The sequence below is a fragment of the Fukomys damarensis genome, unplaced genomic scaffold (genome assembly GCF_012274545.1).
Source record: "Fukomys damarensis isolate Sample0158 unplaced genomic scaffold, DMR_v1.0_HiC HiC_scaffold_22, whole genome shotgun sequence".
Taxonomy (NCBI): Eukaryota; Metazoa; Chordata; class Mammalia; order Rodentia; family Bathyergidae; genus Fukomys; species Fukomys damarensis.
The window spans coordinates 24,713-47,627 of record NW_022900934.1 but is presented as its reverse complement, the minus strand read 5'-3'; the positions used below and the strand labels follow the sequence as shown (position 1 = coordinate 47,627).

At 39.5% G+C, this 22,915-nt stretch overlaps 1 protein-coding gene across 1 annotated transcript; it reads left to right on the top strand.

Annotated features, from left to right (window-relative positions):
• Nucleotides 1-5,548: 5,548 nt before the first annotated feature.
• On the top strand, nt 5,549-22,508 carry Pcmtd2 (protein-L-isoaspartate (D-aspartate) O-methyltransferase domain containing 2). Its single transcript, XM_010633415.3, has 6 exons — nt 5,549-5,746; nt 9,599-9,929; nt 11,438-11,540; nt 12,230-12,401; nt 17,873-17,996; nt 21,812-22,508. The coding sequence occupies exons 2-6, from the start codon at nt 9,623-9,625 to the stop codon at nt 22,186-22,188; spliced, it is 1,083 nt and encodes a 360-aa protein (XP_010631717.1). The 5' UTR covers nt 5,549-5,746; nt 9,599-9,622; the 3' UTR covers nt 22,189-22,508.
• The last annotated feature ends 407 nt before the right edge of the window (nt 22,509-22,915 follow it).

Below are 22,915 nucleotides of genomic sequence, written 5' to 3'. Positions count from 1 at the left end.
CCAGTGTTAGTATTTACTCCATTACTTTTTTTTTGGTACCAGGATTTAACTCAGGACCTTGGGCTTGCAAAGTAGGCAGCAGAACCACTGAGCTAAATCCCCAGCCCTACTCTTCTGTTATTTGCTTTAAGTGATTTGGACTCTTTTGCTATGTTTTAGCAAAAGAATTACTTCTGGTTATAACAACATCCACAGATTCAATCTTGCAACACTTTTATATTATAATCCTTGCAGTTACACTTCCCCCCTTTATCTATTCTCTGTGTACACTGTGACAGTTTACTATTTCTGGTTATTCTGCTATGAGGTAGGTGAGGTGGAGTGAGGAAAAGTGAAGTGGTTGGATGAGGAGTGTTAGATACTAAGGGGCAGGTTTGAAGGGGGGGGAATAGTGATGGACAAGAAGAAAAGTTTGTTGTGGGGTCTGATTTTATTGGAGTACTTTTAGTTTGAGTTGAAGGGTTTCTATTGAGAGTTTTTGGAGTATATTTTGTGGGGGGAATTCAAAGATCTGCTAGACAAAAGATGGGAGAAAGGGGGTTTACTGTGTGATTGAGGAATGTTATGTGGTTGTCAGAACTTGCTGATAAGAACAATAAGCTAGGTATGATATAGAAAAGCCAAGGGCCAAGGATGGGGAGGGTCAAATATAATGCAAGAGAAGATAGGAGTGACTGTGAGGGGGCTAAATATGGGGAATTAAACTTTGGAGGCAGAGTTTATGTGTTTGGAAAAAGAATAAAGAAATAAATTAATGGTATTGTCTCGGGGCTTTGAGGCAAAGGAGCTAGATACAGCATTGAGACAAGGGAGAGAGCCTCAATATCTATTAAATCATGCAGTTCGCTTTTTTTTTTTTTGGTACTAGGGATCAAATTCAGGACCTTGCAGTTGTGAGGCAGGAACAAATATACAAAAGCAACAACATAATAAACACAGGAAACCATAAAAGAATATCACATACTCTCATATAAGTAAATAAATCAAGAAACACACAAAATATTAATCCTATAAGATGTCTGTTAGGAACACAGATTTAATATTCCAATGAGACCTTGCATATGTGATTCCCAACTAGCTTATGTGCTTGAGAGTCTGACAGCTCACACCCTCAAGACTCCTCTTATCCCTCCACTGTAATGTTGAAGTCAGCTCTCAGACTCAGGACTTCTTTGTGTCAGACTGCAAGAATTCTTGCAAAGCTTAATTCAGTCTGAGTTCTTGGGTTAGGAATTCTTGCTTCCCTCTCCCTTGGTGTGATGGTGGATTAGGCAGACACTTTCATTGCCATGAAACTGCCCACTATATCAGGATTATTCCTATGCAATCAAATCAGCTATAACATTTACAGGCGAATCCATTACAGTGATATCTATCAGGGCTAGTTGAGAACATGCCATAAGATCCTGTTTTGTGTATTCCTTTAGCCTAGAAACCCCTGGTTATAGTGTAAGCACCATAACAACCCAAGTCTTGATCCACAGTTAATGTGCACTAAGTGTTATAGCTGTGGCTTCTCTAATCAGGAAAACAACATTCAACAATAATTTTATAGAATAATTTCTTGAAAGCCCAGGGAGTTGGGGACTAGGTAATGCCGGGGAGGGGGCAGAAGAGGAAAAAAAGGCTTAAAAAATGTCCTCTGCTCTGTGGTATGGGAAGCAGGAAATATGAGAGAGGCAAAGAATAGTAATGATGGTAAGGGTATATTATATATTTAGAAGGGGATAACAGGGAAAATGGTACAAAATTGGTACTGATGGGCTGGGGATTTAGTTCAGTGACAACACACCTGCCTCATAAGAACAAGGTCCTGTGTTCAATCCTTGGTATCCCTACCCCCCCAAATTGGTAGTGATAGGGTATAAAGGGACAAGGGAAAATTCCCGTAGGCTCTATAAACTATATTGGGACAAAAAAGGCAAACTGAAGAGAAGCCCATATACACGGACATACTCATAAAAAAGGATAAAATAATGGAATAAAAGTGTGGGGGGAAATGTACAGAAGAGGGGAAACAGCAAAAAATAAACTTTAAAAAAGTAAAATAAAAATGAAAAATAATACAGTAAAAAAAAAGTTTTCTATTGTTTTGCACACATGGCTGTTTTCCTCAGCCTAGAATTAAGGAGCAGAGCTCAAGCTAGGATGTGTCTCTGTTCACACTGGAAGTCATGGCAGTCTGTCCCCAGAACAGTGATGATAACTCTAAGAGATCTGCTTACAGTGAGAACACAGAACCAAAGTATAATTCTACTTCTGTGTAACTCAGGCTGAACCTGGCCTCTAACTGCAGGAGCCAGATCTTCGTTCAACAGCCCATGCCTCACAGCAGGAGTCCTTCCAGTCTGCTTTCCAACTGCTGGCAGTCTCCTGTGATTGTCTTTTGCTTGACTCTGGGAACTTGGCAGGGTGAAGCAGTCGAGGGGTTGCTCTGGGGGCTAGGTTCAAATACTCAGCTCTTCCCTACAATAGTATCCTTGCCAGCTTTTGTTCTGCAGTTTTACTTGCAAGTACTTGTACTGAGGTCACTCACCAACTGTTGATTGTGAAAGGCCACTCTGGAAGCAGTGTCCCACATTTTTCTTGTTGGCTCCAATTGCAGGTTATTCTTTTGGTCCTGATGCAGTTCTCCTGTTCTGTGAGCAAAAAATTGTTAGTTTCACTTTGTTTTCCAGCTCGTGGCTAGCCAGGCACTGTTGCCAGCACTGCATAGTCTCGCCTCCATGGTGTGATCTATTTCTTCAGTGTCACTTAATCCTATTTTCTTCCCTCATGGTTCCTAGGTTCTCTACTCACTTCAGTTCTTCTCCTACCTACTGTTTTCCAGACTCTAGATACTGTGTCCTGGAGTAGCTGAGTTACTTGCCCTCACTGCTGCACCATTTTGGGACTCCACAGATTTGGGCTACTATAATAGATATGTGTTGGTGTCTCACTGTTTTATAAATTTGCAATTATCTAATGACACATGATGTTGAATATCTTTTCACATGTTCATCTGCCATCTGTACTTTTCTCTTTCCTTAGGCATGTTTAAACCTTTTGCACTTTTCTTTTTAAATGAAAAAAATTTTTTTGCAGTGTTGGGGAATGAATCAAGGGTCTTTTTTCTCTAATTTTCATTAGTATGTGTTTGTGATACATAATAAATATATGGCTGGTGGAGGAATTGGTACATACACACATTACATCTTGATCCTTTTTACTTCCCCTTCTCCCACCTCTCTCCTATCTTCTCCTATCCTCAGACTCTGCTGCCATCCTTTCAAAGAACAAATTCTTTCATTCATTGATCCTTTGGATTGCTTTTTAGTCTCAACTTCATTAATACCTTTCTGATCTTTACACTTTCCTGTCTTCTATTAGTTTCATATTTGGATTGTTCTTATCTTTCTAAGACCTTGAGATGCATTATTAGGTTACTTGGGATTGCTCTATTCTTTTATGTGTACATTCATAGCTATGAACCTACCTCTTAGACCTCCTTTGTGTCCCATAAATGTTGGCATGTTGTGTTTCCATTGTCATTTGATTCTAGGTACTTTTTAATTTCTTCGAGTTCTTCTGTGACCCCTTGATTATTCAACAATGTATTATTTTATCTCTTTGTGTTTGCATAGTTTCTGTAGCTTTTTTTTTTTTGCTGTTGCTTTCTAGCTTCATTCCACCATGATCTAAAAGTATACAAAGAATCATTTCAATTCTTTGGCATTTATTTAAGCATGCTTTACAGCCTAAGAGGTGGTCTATTTTGAAAAGAATTCTGTATATCACTGAGAAAAGTGTGTAGTCTGTTGCCATAGTCTGTCAAGTCCATTTTTTCAGTGATGTGGTTTAACTTTGATATTCCTTTGTTTATTGTTTTTGTCTGGTTGACCTAATTATAACAGTGGGATATTGAAATTCCCCATTATAATTGTAATGGTTTTTAATCTGTCCTTTTAAGTCCCCCAGTTTTTGTTTTATGAAGTTGGGTCTGTTGATGCTTGGTACATATATTTACAATTGTTGTCTCTTCTTGTTAAGTTATTCACTTTAACAGTATTGAACCCAGAGTCTTGAACTTGCTAGGCAACACTCTACTTTTGGGCTATATCTTCAGCCTCATGACCAGTTTTAAAAATTGTGCTATTTACTTTCTTATTGTTCAGTATGTATTCTATGAATATTTTCTTTCAGTCTACGGCTTATTTTTTCATTAACATTATATTTCAAAGAATACATTTTTTTGTGTGTGATGCTGATGATTGAACCAAAGACTTTCAAATTAAGCTATATTTCAGGTTTCCCAGATGGGGCTCAAACTTGTGATCCAGCTGCTTCAGCCTCCCAGAATGCTGGGATTACAGGTATGTATATACCAATGTTCTTGGCTTCAGAGAAGAGAAAATTTAAAGGAAATTTAACTTACCAATTTTTATTTCATTAATTAATGTATCTAAACAGTCATCACTAAAGCCAGTGTCACCTACATTTTCTCCTGTTATCTTCTACAAGTTTTATGTTAAATGTGAAGTCTGTCTCTACATTAATTTTTTTTTTGCATGTGAATGTCCGGTTGTTCCAGCATCATTTGCTGAGAAGACTACCCTTTGTCTACTGAATTGTTTTTGCTCCTTTGCCAAAGAACAGTTGACTCTACTGGTGTGGGTCAAATTCTGGGCATTCAACTCTCTTCCATTGATCTGTTTCTTTCACCAGTATCACACTTGATTACATAATTTTATAATGTCTTTAAATCAGGTAGTGTTAGTTTTCCAGTTTTGTTCTTCATCATTATTGTGGTAGCTATTCTGGGTCTTTGCATTTCCATACAAACTTTTAAAAAGTATAATCATTTATTTTCCTCATTCACAGCACAATCTATTGCAGGCTGAGTGGCTCTCTTATAAATGTAGACTCAGGGATCCGGGCTCCTTCTGTCTGTGAGGTAATTTTCTTCAATGCCTACCCTCAAAGGTTGTAATATCAACAGAGAGGTTGGAGGAGTGTACAGTGGAGATGATCAGGCAACCACCTGTTTCTCACTCAAAACTGGAATGACAAAATTCAGAACACTCTTGACAGGTGTTTCCGTAGGACACTTAGACAACACTTTTCCAACTGCCTGTTTCTCTACTGAGACCCAGAAATAGCGGAAGTGATAGGAGGTATAGGTGTGGTACGGAGTTGACCCAGACTGGCCACGTGCAGGCGGTGGCCTGGCCAAGATGGGGGAATGGCTGCTGTGGGCACCACTGGGGACCCTGCCCGCATCTGTTTTGTCCTCGCCTGCAGCAATGGGTTCTTCTGGTTCTGAAGATACTGGCCTCCTTTTCCTCCTAGAATCCATCCAGTCATCCTGTTTCCTCACTTGACCTCGTCTTTGGACTCCGGCCACCGCCAGACTGAGGACCATCTCTGCGCCTACTTCCTCTCCTCATGGTGTCTGCCCTCCCAGTCATTTGACCTGAGACATCCTCGGCGAACACCGCTGCCATTCTGGCGGGGACCCAAGCGTGGTGCTCAGCGACTGCGCAGTAAAAACCTGGTCCATTAGCCGGTGTGTAATCGCCCTTTTAAACAACGTTGCCCTTTTAAACACGCACTCAAGGCGCACGCGCAGCTGTCTCAGGCGCGCAGGCGTAGAAACCACGGCGGATGTTTACGGCGGCTGAGTACGGAGCGGCAAGAGGGCCACGAACGCTCTGGAGTACCTGCTGTCGGGTCCTGCACCGGCGGGCCGTGGAGCACGATCGCTGAGGTAGAGCCCGTCCCTTGGTCCCTCTCCCCTACCCTGGTACCCAGAACGCTGGGCCGCCCCTGTGGGGGCGTTCCCTGCAAGACGCCCCCAGTCTCTTCTCCAGGAGCCCCGCCCACCGCATCTCTTCCTGGCGTCACCGCTCTCCCCCGCGGGAACCCCGCCCCCGGCATCGCGCCCAGCATCTCCTCTCATCTTCTGTGGGAGCTCCAACTCCTGCATCTTTCACCAGTGTCTCCTCTCCCCCTCTTCGGGAACCTCGCCCCAGGCATCTTCCCCAGCATCTCCTCCCCACTTCTCTCGGGAGCCCTGCAGCATTTTTCCTATTACCCTGCAGCATTTGCTCTCTCACCCTGCTTCATTTGCAGTCTCAAGGTCTGACTCTAGACTGGTAGGTTATCTCTAGGTAGGAATTTTTTTTCCCCCAGCTAGCTCTCAGGCAAGTCAGGAATTCACAGTGTTTGAAACAAATTCTACCTTCCTTAGACTTTTTAAGAAGTCCCTGAGAAGAGTATTGGCTGGAGCACTGTGAAATGATCTTGAGCAGCTGGGGAGAAGAACTTACCTGGGCTTGGTCCCTTTGGATTTTAGGTGCTGTGCCTCTTCCCTCAAATTACCCCAGTATCTGACTCTGCCCTCTTGTGCCTGCAGGGATTGTCTTTGTTCCTATCGGCAAAGGAAGTACTAAAACAGATTACTCTGTTGTGGTTGCTTGGTGGGCTGTCATTCAAGAATGAGGGAAGTTGAAGGGCCTATAAAGGCTGAGAATTGTGACTGCGGTTGGGGGAATGGGATTTGGCCTTACCTATTGTGGGATCTTCACTGGGATCTGCCCAGGAGTGCTGTGATAAAAAGCTCATTTCATTTTTTTGCAATTCCAGTTGTTAGCCTTTCTGTGTGTTTTGTAGGAATTCTATCCACACAACATGTACCAGTGGTCAGGCTTTTGTCCACAACTAGGGACTACAAATAGTGTACAGGTGGCAGCCTTACCCTGCCCTTATAAGAGATCTGGTTTTCAAAATGAGAAGTCTCCATTTTTTCTTTAGTCTGCCCATAGAATGTATTGTTTTGATTCCTTTTTCCCAGCTGGTCCTCCACATGATACTATCTTTAGGTAGTGACATCCAGGTTGGACTGTGAGCCTTCTTGTGTAGTCTGCCAAACTCAGCACAGATCAGAATCGGCAGCCCCTTTACCACGTCTTTGCTTGTGTTGACACAGCTTCAGTCACAGCCTCCATCTGCCAACCCTGAGATATTCCCATGCTGCTGCAGCTTTCCTGTGCCATGAAGTAGTGTTGAATTATGTGAGTTATTGCTACGTAGGGGCTATAGTATTACAGCAAATAGTAAAGAGCAAAGTATAATAAGAGGCACAGCCTGAAAGTGCTTCTTCATCATTACCTTGAGAAACTGTATTTGAGTGGATTGCAGATCCTGGTGTACTGATAGGATTTGGTTTAGTGAGGATGTGTCTTGACTGTGTTGTAGGTATTTTTGGTGGCATGGTGACAGTCATATGTGTGTCAGCAGTAAAGCAGTGACCTTTCTGTATGAGGGAGTATTAAGTTATCAGACAAAGCTAGTTAGTAGAAAATATCAGACCTAGCCAATGTTCGCCTACATCCTGCCAATGGCATTAGATAGGGTTTACCCTGATTGTCAAGAGATTACTAAGATGTTGTATGTAAAGAATTTTGCTCCCTTGAACATTTTTTATAAGCTTCTTTAATATGTAAAAAACACAGGTCTTTGGATAGACAGTCCTGGGTTTGATTCTAGCCCCCTTTCACGCTGGGTATGTTTTTCCTTTTGTGAAGTTTGAGGTTGTGACTGAAAGGTAGCACCTATAGAAAGGTGGTACCTGTTTTATGAAGCCATCCTTTTGATATGAAATAAGCTTTCAAAGTAAGGAAAAGTTTAAGTGATACTTAATAGAAAATGAAGTGTGCCTAATATATAGTTTATGTTACCTTCTAACGATAAAATGGTAAGATTGAGATAGAATAAAATCATTTTATACAGCATTTTGATGAAGAGGTGGCTTTTCTTGACCTGCCATTCAGTAGGCTATGTGACTGTAAGGTCTTTTGCTAAGTAGACCCTGAAGCATCCAAACTTATGACTAGTGACCCAAAGTAGGCTAGGCTAGGGACATAGCCTCAGAGCTAAGGGGTTTATCCAAGATTACACTCAACCTCATTAGCACTTAATTCCATCCATGTGTGTTAACTAACCATGGACTGTCAACGAGAGATCTGAAACAGCGTAAAAAGGAGGTGACAATTTAATAATTGAATGGTGATACTCAGTTCTCAAATCTTCGTTATGAAGACTGACTGTTCTACCATAAAACAGAAGAGAATTTGAGTCAAACTTATCTTCACACATTTTATTTTGTTTACCTGTTGTAAGCTGAATATTTACAGGATGATTTATTTTCCTTATTTTAAAACAGTCTTTATTTTTATTGACCTTACAGTTAACATGTTTGCAGTACATAGCGATTACATTCATTGTGGGGAGTTGGTTCATGAATATAACACATCTCAATTCTTCTTCATTCTTCAGTCAGCCTCCTCCCTCACTGTTGCCAGTTGGTTAGATGGGTGTCCTGGAGCCTCTCCCTGGGGTTTCTTTGTGACTCTCATGCTGCTGTGAGAGACCAAAAAGACTGTGAGGAAAGGGTCATGGAACTGTACAGTAATAGCATTGTGATAGGTTGTTAGGGGACCCTGATGCAGAAAGTGTATCAGGCTTCATAAGGTATGGTGGCCTTTTTCCAAGCAGCATATATCATTGTCACTGTGTGTTGTATGAAGTAAGGCTATCACTTTAGAAAAGTCATCTGGGGTCAGTGTAAAATTGAGAAGGATGTTTTTATAGTTCAGGAAGAGTAAAGGAACAGGTAAAAGAATTATTTCTCTGTGCACTATATGAGGGCATTTTTTGTTTGTTTGTTTTTTGGTGGTGGTGGTGGAGGTGGTACTGGGTCTTGAATTCAGGGCCTTGTGCATGCTGGGCAAGTGTTCTATTACTGAGTTGTATCTCCAGCCCCTTAAATTTTAATTTTGAGTATTTTGAGACAGGGTCTTCTTACATTGCTTAGACTGGTCTCAATTTCTCAATTTTGAGATCTTAACCTCTTAAGGATTATAGGCATGCACTACTGTCCCTAGCTCAGAAATAAAATGTACCAATAAATTTAATAAAGATATAAAAAAGAAATATACTTTTTTTTTTTTTTTTTTTTTTGGTATTTGGGATCGAACTCAGGACCTTGCACTTGTAGGGCAGGCGTGGCACCACTGAGCGAAATCCCTGGCTCAGAAATATACTTTTGAGAGAGCTGGGAAAACTACACAGCACACGCTTTGGGAATAGGAAGTTGTGATAGAATGCCCTCTACTCCTAAGCTTTAGCCTTGAAACTGATTTTGTGTTTGTTAGAATAAGGTGTTTGCCATATGTGTTCTTTTTGGGAAGAGCTTTGTTTTTATCCAAAATTTGGATTATCAGAATATCCATGTCAACAGATGTATGAAATTTTGACTTAGGTTTAGCATTCACGTATATGTTGGGATGAAGAGTTCTGATTAAATTTAGGGTACCACTTAAATTTGAATTTCAAATAAGTGTTCAGTAAGTTTTTAGTATTTGTTGGCTTGAATTTCTGATTAAACTAGGATTTTCTTATAAATCTGGCATCTTTGGAGGGTGGGGTAGTTGTTGACAAAAAGATATTCCATCTCTGTTATTTTTAGAATTCAGAATTTGAAAGTTATGTGTTTTTAGAGCCTTTATTATTCTGCCTCTTATTCTTTATATAATAGTTCTCTAACTTTTAATTGCAGTCTGTCCTAAGTGTGATCTTGAACATGGGCGGTGCTGTGAGTGCTGGTGAGGATAACGATGAACTGATCGATAATTTGAAAGAAGCACAGTATATCCGTACAGAACTGGTGGAACAGGCTTTCAGAGCTATTGATCGTGCAGATTATTATCTGGAGGAATTTAAAGAAAATGCTTACAAAGACTTGGCGTGGAAACATGGAAACATTCACCTTTCAGCCCCGTGCATCTACTCAGAGGTGATGGAGGCCCTGGATTTGCAGCCGGGTCTCTCGTTTCTGAACCTGGGCAGTGGCACTGGCTACCTCAGTTCCATGGTTGGCCTCATTTTAGGTGAGTGTGGAAGAAGGGTCTGGAGCTTGTCCACACAGAACCAGGCTGACTGCATGCCCTGGTAGAGACTGTGGCCTCCAGCAGCTGACTGAACCTTGATCACTGCGTAGTAGGTGGCTGTCGGCCCTTGAGTTCTCGGGGAGTCTTTTCCTGTTTCCTGTCTCCTCCCATCTGCACCTTTGTAGTCTGTTATGCTTTGGGAAGGCCAGGAAAGAGGTGTAAATCTTTGTTTTTTTTTCATTAAGTTTGTTGTATTTTTCAGGTATACAGTACAATTATATTTATCATTGGAATCTTGGACCTTTACACAGCGTTTCTTGGTTCTTATTTTTTCCCCATTCCCCTGCCCTCTCTTCACCCCCTCTACCCTTACCTATTTACAAAGTCTTTGTCTCCATTTTTCCCTTTTCTCGTATTTTTTCTTTTCCCTTAAGAGGTGTAAATCTTGATCTTACATGTTTCTTGGTTTAATCTAATCAATCCCTGGCACCACACCAGAAAAAAAAAAGCACTTTTTCTTTTGCTTCTTTTCTCCACCCAAGGTCATTACAGTCCTTTTAGGGTTGAAGTTCTTTCAAGCAGTTTGTTTTTTTTTTGTTGTTCAATACTAAAAGAGTAATATCCATACATTTATATGTTTTGAAATAAATTTTAGGGATAAGAGGGATTTCAGAATTATCTTAACTTGAAGCCACTTAAGCTGTTTTCACAGATAAGTTGTGGGAATGGACATGGGAATAGAGCCATTTTGGTATTAACAGCTGTATCAATAACCAAAGATTTATCACATTCTTTCCTTGTGTAAAAGTGGCACAGGGGAAGGATGCCAGCTTTTGCTTTGAATAAGGTGGGATGGATTTTCCAGAGGAGAGAAAGATGACGATGGGTGCTGTGAAAGACTTCTCTTGAGGAGGAGTGGCGGCTGGGCTGCTGCAGCAAGCTGGACGGAGACCTGGGAACTAACTAGTGGTTCTGTATTTTTGTAGTTTTAAATTTTATTTTGTTTATGTGCATGGTTCTGGGGATTGCACCCAGGGCCTTCATGATACATCCCCATCCAAGCCTCTTATATTTTGAACCCAGGTCTTTCACACTGAGCTGTATTCGTCAGCCCTTTTTATTTTTATTTTTTAAGATAGGATCTCACTGTGTAGTTTAGGCTGACCTTCAACTCACTGTGTAGCTCAGGCTGGCCTCAAAATCATGGAGATTCTCCTGCCTCAGCCTCCAAAGTGTGGGATTATAGTTGTGGTACAATGCATGACTCCACCCTTTTAAATTTTTATTTTGGGACTGGGTTTCACTAAGTTGCTAAATTGCCCAGGCTGGAATTTATCTTGGGATCCTCCTGCCTTCTAGAGTGCTGGGATTATAGTATGTACCACCATGCCTAGCTTGCAGCTGGTAATTTTGATGTTGGAACTGATGTGTCACAATTAACTGCAGAACAAATGGTGCAAGAATTCTTGGCCTTAATTCTAAAAGCTTTCTTATTCTCAAACTTTTAGGTCCTTTTGGTGTGAACCATGGGGTGGAGCTTCATTCTGATGTGATAGAGTATGCAAAACAGAAACTGGACTTCTTCATCAGGACAAGTGACAGCTTTGACAAGTATGATCAGGCACTACCCATTGGGTCAGCAGGTTGAATTAGAAGTCAGTTTATTAGTGTGTATGCCAGCAAATGTGATTAAGCTATGGTTGGATGAACCTAGGTTATATGTGAGCCTGTTGTGATTCTTATTTTTTTAATATCATGGTTTTAAGGGCTTTAGACTTTGTAAACATGATACCTTTGTAAAGGTAATTTTCACCAGTATAATAAGAGTAAACAAAAATTTCATTTAGTTCAATTTTTATGTTTTTAATATAGCCACCTTTTAACACATAATTGTTTCTAAAATAAAATTGTTGTTTTTGTCTATGGATTGTTTATATGGTAGCTCCTGCTATTTTAAAGTAAGGCATTAAAGTTTTTATTTTAGGAATTAAAATTTTAAGAGAAACAAGATGTGCTTTTCTCTGCTAACTTGTTGAGCAGTAGATCTTATTTACTGTGATGAGCATTGTAAAAAGAAGAGCAATGCTTATGACAGTCACTTGTTTTGCTTTGAATTTCTAAGGTCTTATTTGTGTAGTTTTTTTGTTTTAGAAGTGTGGCTTCCAACTTCTGGCTCTGGAAACTTACATTGCTTTTGAATTTTACAATTAAGATATAACCTGGGTTTAGCGTAGATTTATTGTATGAACTTGTTGCAGTATGATGCATTTCGTTACAGAAAGAATTATTTTCCTTTCTAGGTTTGACTTCTGTGAACCCTCTTTTGTTACTGGTAATTGCCTGGAGATTTCTCCAGATTGTTCTCAGTATGATCGAGTGTACTGTGGGGCTGGTGTGCAGAAGGAACATGAAGAATACATGAAGAATCTTCTCAAAATTGGAGGGATTCTTGTCATGCCTCTGGAAGAGAAGGTTAGATGCCCTTCACAACTGACATTTTTATATACTCTGCCAGAGCCTCTTCCAGTTTATATATATTTATATTTATAACAGCTTCTAAGTTAGGAAAAATAGGTGAGGACAGGTATGGGAGCTTGTCTAGGTAACAACAGACCCTAGGTAGAGCCAATACCTGATCCATGTGCTGTGGCCCTTCTTTTGCACCTCCCTTCTCTCTCCTGTTTCCCTTTTCCTTCTCTCCTTTCTTCCTTCTCACTTTTTCTCCCTTCCTTTCTCCTTTCTTTTACCCTCCTTTTTACTGTAGCTCTTCTCATTTTTAATTCTGATTGTTATAATTGTTATAATATCAGAATTATATAGAAAACCATCAAAGTATTCTATTTTGTTAATCTACTTGTTAAATACTTTGATGGTAAATACTTTATAGGAATCCTTGTTTTGTGGGAATCTTGTCCAAGTTTACTGTTTGGTTTTATGATGTTGTGTTTCATTAAGCAAAATAGATTATAATTAAGGAGTAAATAAGTCAGACATAAATTGGTCACCAGGAAGAATTTCTCTTAGTCACAAAGAAGTTGGGAAAGCAGATATAATAAAAGAGAGTGAATTTTTTCAATATTTAGATGTTAGCATTTGTTTTGTTCAGAAAATGGTACTCAATTTAGAAAATAAAATATGAACATTAAGAAAAGCTGCTCACAATCTCTAACATTTATTACTATTAGTAATAAATAATAATCTTTTTTCAAAGATTATTTTGCATCCTAGTTTATAACTTAGTGTTTTATCCAAAAGAGTTTATGAATATCATTTTAAGTTATTTAATAGTTAATATCCATTTTGTGCCTGTCTGTTGAATTGTCAGGTTTATTAACTGGCTTCTGTTACTGAGCATTAGACTGTATAATATTTTGCTGTTACTGTTTTATAAAGGTATTACTGAATTTCTCTAAACAATTTGATCTATTATTTGAACGTTAGCTGTCAAAAAGGCTCCTTTTTTATTTTTGGTACTGGGTATTAAACTCAGGACCTCGAGGGGATTGAACTTGGGTCCTTGTGCTTGTGAGGCAGGCTGTGGTATCACTGAGCTAAATTCCCAGCCCATAAATGTACTTTTTTTTTTTCCGTACTGGGGATTGAACTAGGGACCTTGCGTTTGTGAGGCAGCCGGTGGAACCACTGAGCTAAATCCCTGGCCTGACCTTGCGCTTTTGAGGCAAGCACAGTGCCACTGAGCTAAATACCCAGCTCAAAGAGGCTCCTTTTTAAAAAATACATTATAAAACCATTATCAACCTAAAAAGTTAATAATTTTTTAGTATGTTCAAATATCCAATTCATGTTCAGATTTTCCTTGTTTCATATATTTGTTGGAAAGAAAAATCACATGTAAGGGTCATCTATTGCATTTGGTTGACAAATGTCTTTTTTTTTTTTTTTTTTTGTGGCATCGGGGGTTGAACTCAGGACCTTGCACTTGAGAGGCAGGCATGGTGCCACTGATCTAAATCCCTGGCTGGACAAATGTCTTAAGGGTTTTTTAATCTATAGGTTTTCCTTTGTAAAATATTTTTTATTAATATATGTTTGAGAAACGGGCATGGTGGTGCACTCCTGTAATCCCAGTACTTGGGAGGCTGAGGCAGGAGGATCGCTGTGAGTTCGAGACCAGCCTGGACTACATAGTGAGTTCCAGGTCAGTATCAACTACATAGTGAGACCCTGCCTAAAAAAAAAAAAGTTTGAGATTCTTTTTAGTCATTTTTTTTTGGTGCCTGGGATCGAACTCAGGTCCTTGTGCTTGCAAGGCAGGTGGTGGAACCATTGAGCTAAATCCCCTGCCCCTAGTAAGTTTTTATTTTTATTTTTTGTCATTTATTTTTTTCAAAGAATTAGTCATTTGTCCTGTATAATTTTCTGCAGTCTGGATTTTGCAGATTAAGTGATGTTTTGTATGTTCATCATCCTTTTTATATTCTATGTATTGGTAGTTAAGTGTAGAGATTTGATTAGGTTTATATTTGATATATTTTAGGGGAGAAGAGCCAAGAATATTTACCAGATATTTATATAGTCATCCCTTGGTATCTGCAGGGAATTGGTTCCAACACATCCTCTTTCCACCATCAGGATATTAAAATCTACAGATCTTCAAGTACCTTATAAAAAAATTCACAAAGAATATCATTGGCGTTTAAACTGTTCACATTCTCCACATACTTTTAAGTCCTCTCTAGATTATTTATAATACTTAATACAATGCAAATGCTATGTAAATTGTTTCCTACTGTATTGTTTAGGAAATAATGACCAAGAAAAAAGTTTGTGTCCAGAACATAGTGTTTTTTTTCTGAATATTTTTGGCACATGATTGTTTGAATCTGTGGAGGTAGAGACCTTGGAGACTGAGATACAGCTCTGTTGACATGGATAAGCACATCAAGCCATTGTCTCTTTTTTCTGATGCTTATGACATAGTTATGACTCTGATCCATTATTCATTAGGAATAATAGGAAGATACATTCTAATTCCATCATTTCTCTTATCTAGAAGGTGGGTTACTTTAAAAAGAAAAACCCTGTTACTGATTATTCTGAGGTATACTTTATACATGAGGGGTAGGATAAATCTTGATTTTTAACCTTTGCTTATTACTTTTCTCAATGATTTGGTTTTCTAGCATCTGCTAAAGGTAGTGACTACTGAAGGTTTAATTTTTAGTATCATTATGAATTTATGGATTTAAATATACCAAGTAGTATCAGTTTATCTGGAAGTTCAGATTTTCCTGTCTTCAGCCAGAGCCTCCTTAGTTGACTCTTGGGTTTGATACAACTTCATTAGTCTGTGAGAGCTTTGCTGCTATCCTAAGGTGTTAAGACATTCTAGACTTGGTTTGTATATATTTTTTAATCCCAGACTTGGAATTAGCCATTTCTCTAAGGATCCGTGTTGAGAATCAGTGTTTAGAGGCTGCAGTTGGGTTCAGGGAGTGGATGTCAATGATGACACTGGTTTCATTGTTTTCAGTGGACTCTAGAGAGGGATGCACATGGATTAGCTTTGTTGGAGATAAAATGCACCATATGTTGATAGTGGCAACTTCCAATCTAAAATAAGAGCCCGGTGCTCTCTAACATCAATTTTGGCAGCAACACTACCCTTTCTCTTTTGTCTGCAGTACAGGGTCTTAACAGTATCATCAACAGTTTAACTTCCAAAACTATTTGAAACTTTTACTTTTTGTTTCTTTTTCTTCTGTATATTAAGGATCAAACCCAGGGCTTCCCACACTGCTTAGACAAGTGCTCTGCCACTGAGCTGAGCAACTTCTCCAGCCAACACTTTAGGTTTTTCCAGCCTGCCTGGTCCTTCTGTTCCAATAGGCATCTACAGTCACTATATTTGAGTCACTTGAAGTAGTACTTCCATAGGGCTTATATTATATTATATTATAGTGAGCTCATTCACTCTCTTTTTCAGTTTTTAGGGTTTACCATTTTAGGTTTTTAATTTTTTGAAATATTTACAAGGTCTCAAAGTCTAAACAAAGAACATTCATAATTTTTTTAATGCATGTCCCTCTACTCTGATCCCTCACCTACAGGAGGCTATCTTGATTTGCTTTTAGTTTATCTCTATTTAAAAATGTACAAAGGGAAACATACCACTTTATGTGAGATCTAAATTTTTTGTAAATTGTATATATTTCTATACATTTGATATTCATTAGATCTAAAAAAATCTTATTCCCCTTATGCTTTTAAAAATATTTTGTTTTAAAAATCTTGTTGGTAGGCAAGAAGGTTTTTTTTTTTTTTTTTTTTTTTTTTTTTTTTTTTTTTTTTTTGGTACTGGGGATCAAACTCTGGCCCTTGTGCTTACGAGGCAGGCACTAGAACCACTGAGCTAAATCCCTGGCCCTGGCAAGAATGTGTTTTAATGATGGGCATTTGGGTTCTTTTTAGACTTTTACTGTTCTAAGCAGTGTCCCCAGGAAAAAACCTAAATATATATCTTTTTGTAAATATTCTTATCTCTTAATCATTCTATCATTCAGGTACACTCTCCTCCAGATGCAATCACAAAAACAGAAGTGTCTGCATTTGAAGATGTTGCCCTTTCTAAGGCAGCACTGTCAGCAGCATGAGAGATGAAGTGCTGGCTGATTGCTCCTGCAGATTTTGTGGCTGTAGTGTATTATGGGTCTTAGGCAGTCACATCTTTTCTCTTCCTTCTCAGAAGATAATTTTATTTATACAAATGATGTTAGAAAACTTTATTGTATTGCAGATTGTATTGGGCTTTTGATTGGGATTGTTTTACCTCTAGATTAATTTGAAGATTGTAGACATCATTGCAGTATTGCATGTTCTCATCTAGAATATGAAATAAGGGATTACAGTTTTACTAAGGTTTCATACATCATTTAATGATTAAATATTTGATTTTCATTAAACTAGAAATTCTCTTTTTTAAAAATGTTTTGAAAAAGATTTTTTTCCTGGTGTATGAGAATGTGATTAATTTGTTGATATTTACCTAATATATGGCTATATAATCCTTTTAGAGAACCTTAGTTTTAGAGCATTTGCTGGCTTAGATATTTTTAGGAAAGACTGGCATGTAATCTTAGTATGACGGAACTGACCCAAAATAGTACTACTATGACCTGTTTAGGCCATTTGGAGACTAGCCTAGTCACACTGAACACATGGAGATTGACTGTGTTGTCTAATAAATTCTCTGTACTAAGAAATGTTTTGAGCCAGGGATTTAGCTCAGTGGTTCCGCTGCCTGCCTCACAAGTGCAAGGTCCTGAGTTCAATCCCTGGTACAAAAAAAAAAAAAGAAATGTTTTGATGATCTACATTGCAGTGTATTAGCCACTAAATTCCAGTGCGCCTGTAGGTGCCATTGGGGTGTATTCCTCCTGGAAAAATGAGGGTAATTGCCTGAGAATCTGGATGGAGAGATTTGCATTGAAGAAAGTTACAGTGAATATAGTAGTGCTTGGCATTTGGGCCTCTCCTGCACCCTGGTTGTTTCAGGAATGGTAGAAATGTCTGTGTATTTATACTTAACAGCAGAGCAGGCTGGGATTCTGATTGTGCTTGTTTTATGCCTTCAGTTACTTTTATCTCTGAACAGCCCAGCCCAGCTTCCTTCTAATCATTGACCTTTATTGAAGAGCTTGAGAAAGTTGTATTACAAGAATACCCACCTTTCTGACCTAAGTGTTTTCTTGTGTAGTCCTTTAACTAGTTTCTTTGTCATCTGTATTTCCTGTAAACAGAAAGTGCTAGAGGCTTGAATGTATTCTGTACTCCATTCCACGTCACACTAGGGGTTCATAATGTTAGGTTCTTTCATTTTAGTGTATCTATATATTTTAAGATTTTATATATAGAAATGATCACAAATATAAGTTATCTAGTAGCCAAATCTTTTGGATATTCTTGTTTTGTCTTTGGAATAGTTGACCAAGATAACACGCACAGGCCCTTCTGCTTGGGAAACCAAAAAGATTTTGGCTGTTTCCTTTGCCCCTCTCATCCAGCCCTGCCACTCAGAGTCAGGAAAGTCCAGACTTGTCCAGCTACGTGAGTACATATATCTTTCTTCTTTTTAAATATTTTAATCTCATTAGAATTGAAAAGGAAGCAAAATTTATAAGATACCTCTTAGTATTAAAGAGCATTTTTCTCCCACTGACATCTTAGAATTGTACAAAGGGTTTTAGGCACTTAAAAATTAAAATTTATTTTTAACCCAGACTAGGTTGTGTTAGCCTTCTTTTAAATCTACAAAGAGCTGCCACTGGTCATGCCATAGAGAATAGGAGACTCACAGAAAAGGGGCTAGTTTGCCATGTGGAAGATTCAGACCGTCTATCCTGTTCGTGCCTGAGTCTGCTCCCCAGAGCATGTTTCACCACAGAGAGATCCAGGGTGGAGAGCACATTCCACCTCACCTGCCAGGTGCAGACAGAAGACTTTATGGAGGTTTGCTTGCTGAGCCTTTGTGTATCACACCTTTAGGGTGCAGACCCAGTAAAGAGCTGGCACCAGGGCAGAATTCATCATAACGTTTTAGAATTTAAACAGCTCACACAGAAATGAGAATTTGAGTTGATTTGAAGTTAAACTACTTATCATTAAAAAATTTTGGAAAAGGAAAGGAAGAAGAGATATTATACCTAGCCCTGGTGTTAGAGATTCCTGTAATCAGGTTCCAGTACCTACCTACCCAGTGTGCGATGCAGGCCTGAGAAAAAGAATGCACTAGGAGACTTACCTAAGAGAGAAACGGGGAGCCAAGATGACCAATGCCAGTGCAACTGACAAAGGTGCTGGACAGTCCTAAGCATTGACTTTTATTGGCAATCAGTGGGGGTAAAGATGACGTGTAGTTTCTATGAAAATTAATGTAAAGAAGGCTCATAAAAGGCAGGACAAAACATTCTCAAATTAGGAACAGAACAGACAAAATATATGATTGCAATTAGAACACTGTCCTTCTAGTCTGAAGGTTTTAGTTGTGGGAACAGAATTTGGGTGTGAGTTACTCTGACCTCAGCATGTAGGCTTCAGCCAGACTCACATCTCAAACAAGCTGATTGTGGGGTTAACTCTTCACAGCTTGCTTTGGGCATAATCAGTATTAGTTCTCTGCACTCTGGCACTGAAAGACAATATATTTTTGGTGAATTTTCTCAGAAATATTTTCTAATTTGTGAGGACTCATTTGTCAAATAGTCACATTTTGCTAAATACAAGTCATATCACATAGGCAAGGTCTTTGCAATTTGATTAACCACCTACAGTGGAACATACAAAGGAATTTAGACCAGGGAATGTTTGATAGAGGATGATGATATTTGTTCTTAGTCTTCAGGGTGAAAAGTAATTCCCTAAAAAAGAGAAAAAGGACCTGGTATTAAAGAGTATTTACCTCTCACTGAAACCTTAAAATTTGTAAGGGAGGCAAAACTAAAAATGCACAGTTTGCACACGCCTGTAATCCCAGGACTCAGGAGGCTGAGGCACGAGGATCGCTGTGAGTTCGAGACCAGCCTGGGCTACATAGTGAGTTCCAGTTCAGTCTCAACTACATAGTGAGACCCCGTCTCAAAAAAACCGAAAAAAAAAAATGTATATTTGCCCTTTGTGGTTAGAGTTAGGATGTATGGGAGGAATTAGGTTGGTATATAGACTAAATTTGAATTCATCATGTAGAAAGATGTTCACATACAGATATAACATGCATGAATTCTCGATACCCCTGCTGGTCAAGTAGAGGGTAATTTTGTTAGATGTGTGCTCTGAAAATGTCTAGTGTGAAACTTTAAGCAGACACTGCTGTTGATAATTGAGGGCATCAGTTTCCAGAGCTGTAGTATAGTTTGGGAAGGGAACAATTCATTAGAGTATTTATGAGATTTTTTTTTTTTTTTGAGAATCTGGTTGAAAATTAGTGACTTTATGTAAGGCTTGATCAGACCTGGATGAGTCTTGACAATGTGTTGGCTACCTTGAGATGCTTGATTTGAGGTGAGACTTTTAAAGCCAGTGTTGGGTGATAAACATTTATGTGATCATATTTAGGGTCCCTGAAGTGAGTAATCAAGTTATTTGAAACTTTGATCCTACTAGGCCAGAGTTTCCTAGATGAGTGAAGGCCGTGAACACAGTGGGATAGAGATGTACCATTAGTAAACACAGCATACAGTGAGTCCCTGTTGTTACTGGTTGGGTGGGGCCAAAATTGTTGGTGTCCTGAACAAAGAACTGGACAAGACCCAGAGGAGAGGTAACAGGGATATACACTTACTGAAAGTGGAATAGAAGGAGTCTCTGCAGAGTGAAAGCTGGGTGGCAGACAGACTCACAGAAGCCCTGAGGATAATGGAAAGGGGTCTTTTATATCCAAAATTCTTGGATTGGCTTCTCACTCATGCAGATAAGGTGTTAGGACAGTTGTCCTAGAGAGAACTCAGTTGGCCTCGTTGCAGAATTAAACTGCCCTGTCCAAAGACTGGCTGGGATTCCTGCCAGATGTAAATGAAAAATTGAAAAGAGCACTTTTCAGTTGGGTTCCGTGTACAGTGCTCAGGAACCACAGAGTCATCCTGGATTCTGTGTCCTGCATGTGTCCCCTGGGTCTTCGTGATTTTGATACATTCCTTTCAGTTGTTGGGCCAGTTTGTCCGAGCCCTCATCTCCTACCTCACTGTGGCTTAGACATGCACTGTGTGAATCCAGCTTCTGAGTTGAATGGATGGAGTGGCAGACTGGAGGCAGGGACCTGTCAGAAAGTAATTGGGATTTTCCAGCCAAGAGGTGAAGATTGAGATGACACTGGCCTCTACAGTGAGAAAGGATCACAGATACATGGTCTTACTGGGGAAAAACGTTGGAGTCTGAGGTGTCCATTTCTACTGTAGCTATGGGTATGGGAGAGGCATGAAATGGAAACCTGGAGAGCTGGTCCCTGTCACTTACAGCCATGGAATGGTTGTAAACCAGCATATGTGCAGAGAGGAGATGGTGGTGGATCTTGGAGCCTTATGGGACACGACTAGATTGGGTAGAAGAGGAGGATCCAGATTGAGGGGCCTGAGTCCCTGGGATGGTGAGGCTAGTGGGCTGTTCCTGGTGGTACCTTAGGGAGAGCTGGAGAGGCCAAAGCTGACACTTAGGAGGTTGGTGGCCCATGAGGGAAACTGTTCCAGCATCTTAGGAGAACAGTTATATTGCAGGGCCTGTGGAACTAACCTTTCTTGAACTAAGTTATTGATTTTTTTTTTTTTTTTTTGTACCAGGGATCAAACTCAGGCCCTTGCGCTTGCAAGGCAGGCAGTGAAACCACTGAGCTAAATCCCTGGCCCTGGAATTGAGTTATTGAGAGCAGGAAAAATGGAAGATCATAGGTGGAGTAAGTTGTGTGACCTAGGTACTTAGGGAAGTGGCAGGACTATATCAAAGGCACTGCTAGATCTTGTTCTGATGAAAGGAGAATGGTCTTCTTGTCCTTGGAGACAGAATCAGGAGAAGCTTATTGATAAAAGATATGGAAGGTGCTATATATTTTTTGCCAAAACCCTTAGAAACAGGCCTATATTCCTCTAGAGCAGTAGAAATTGTCAGGATTCTGTGCAGGCCTCCCTGATTTTGGTAATGTTGCTTTCTTTGCTTTTCAGAGTTAAGAATTAGTATATCTGAAAATGTCTTTTGAAAGGTATTATATGAATGCAAATCAGTGAACTTGCTAACATTTGCTTAGAATACTCTCACATTTTTGTTACATATTTGTAAATATGCCAGTGAGTTCAAATAATATGAGGACGTTTGGATGTTTGCGCCTTGTTGTGTTATCACTCACAGTCGCATGTGCCCCTCTTGTTCTTGTGTTGAAGCACCACTTGCTGTGCGCAGTCTCCAGGACTTGGCCCGGATTGCCATCCGGGGTACCATTAAGAAGATCATTCATCAGGAAGCTTTGAGCAAAAGTGGACATGGACTGAAGAACACCCCCAGGTTTAAACGAAGGAGGATCCGCCGCCGTCAAATGGAAACAATTGTCTTTTTGGACAAAGAAGTCTTTGCCAGTCGTATTTCCAACCCCTCCGATGACAACAGCTGTGAAGACTTGGAAGAGGAACGGCGGGAAGAAGAGAAGACCTCAGCAGAAACCAAGCCAGACCCTCCGGTGAACTTCCTCCGCCAGAAAGTCCTGAGCCTTCCTCTGCCAGACCCCTTGAAATACTACTTGCTTTATTACAGAGAAAAATAAATCTCCCAACTGAAAAGGGGAAGTGAGAAAGAGCCAATTTCAAGCCTGACTGTGCTGCCTGTCTGCTACTGAGGGGTCTCCTGGGAGCAGATGCCATGGGGAAGGAAACTGCGATACCCATCCATATTGTAATTTTCTTTTTCTAGTTCTTGATTGTTCTCTAAAATTTTGATTCAGTAATGTGATTTATTTGAACATAATCTGATAAGACATAAGAAGAGTGCTTTCCTCAAGTGGGGGAGATCTTATCTCCCTCTGCCGACACATGTATGGTGGGATCTTAAACTCCTGCACACCAGGTGCATGTTACACATTACAAAGAATGAAGTCAGGACTACCCTGTGTGAAGCAAAGCACAAGTTTGTAAATGTATAAAATCCTTTTCAGTTTACCATACTATGTCTGAGTTTGAATTTTATGATAAGCAACCTCTTAATTACTGGCACTGAGTTCCACTGAACTTTTTGAGTTTTCTGAAGGGGGAAATAATATAGAGAAGTCATTCTTATTCTAATGAAACTAAATGTTATGTGAATTGTCAGCTATAAGTTTCAAAAGGAAAAATTATGCTCAGGGGAAGGAGGAATAAAAGTATCAAACTGCCAGATATCTTTCTGGAATTTTGAAAAGTTTCCCAAGAATTTTTTTTTCTGACATCTTTTGTTCCCTTTAAAAGAGCCACTCACTGTCAAGTGAACTCTTAGGGTTAGGGTTAGGTTTTTTATTT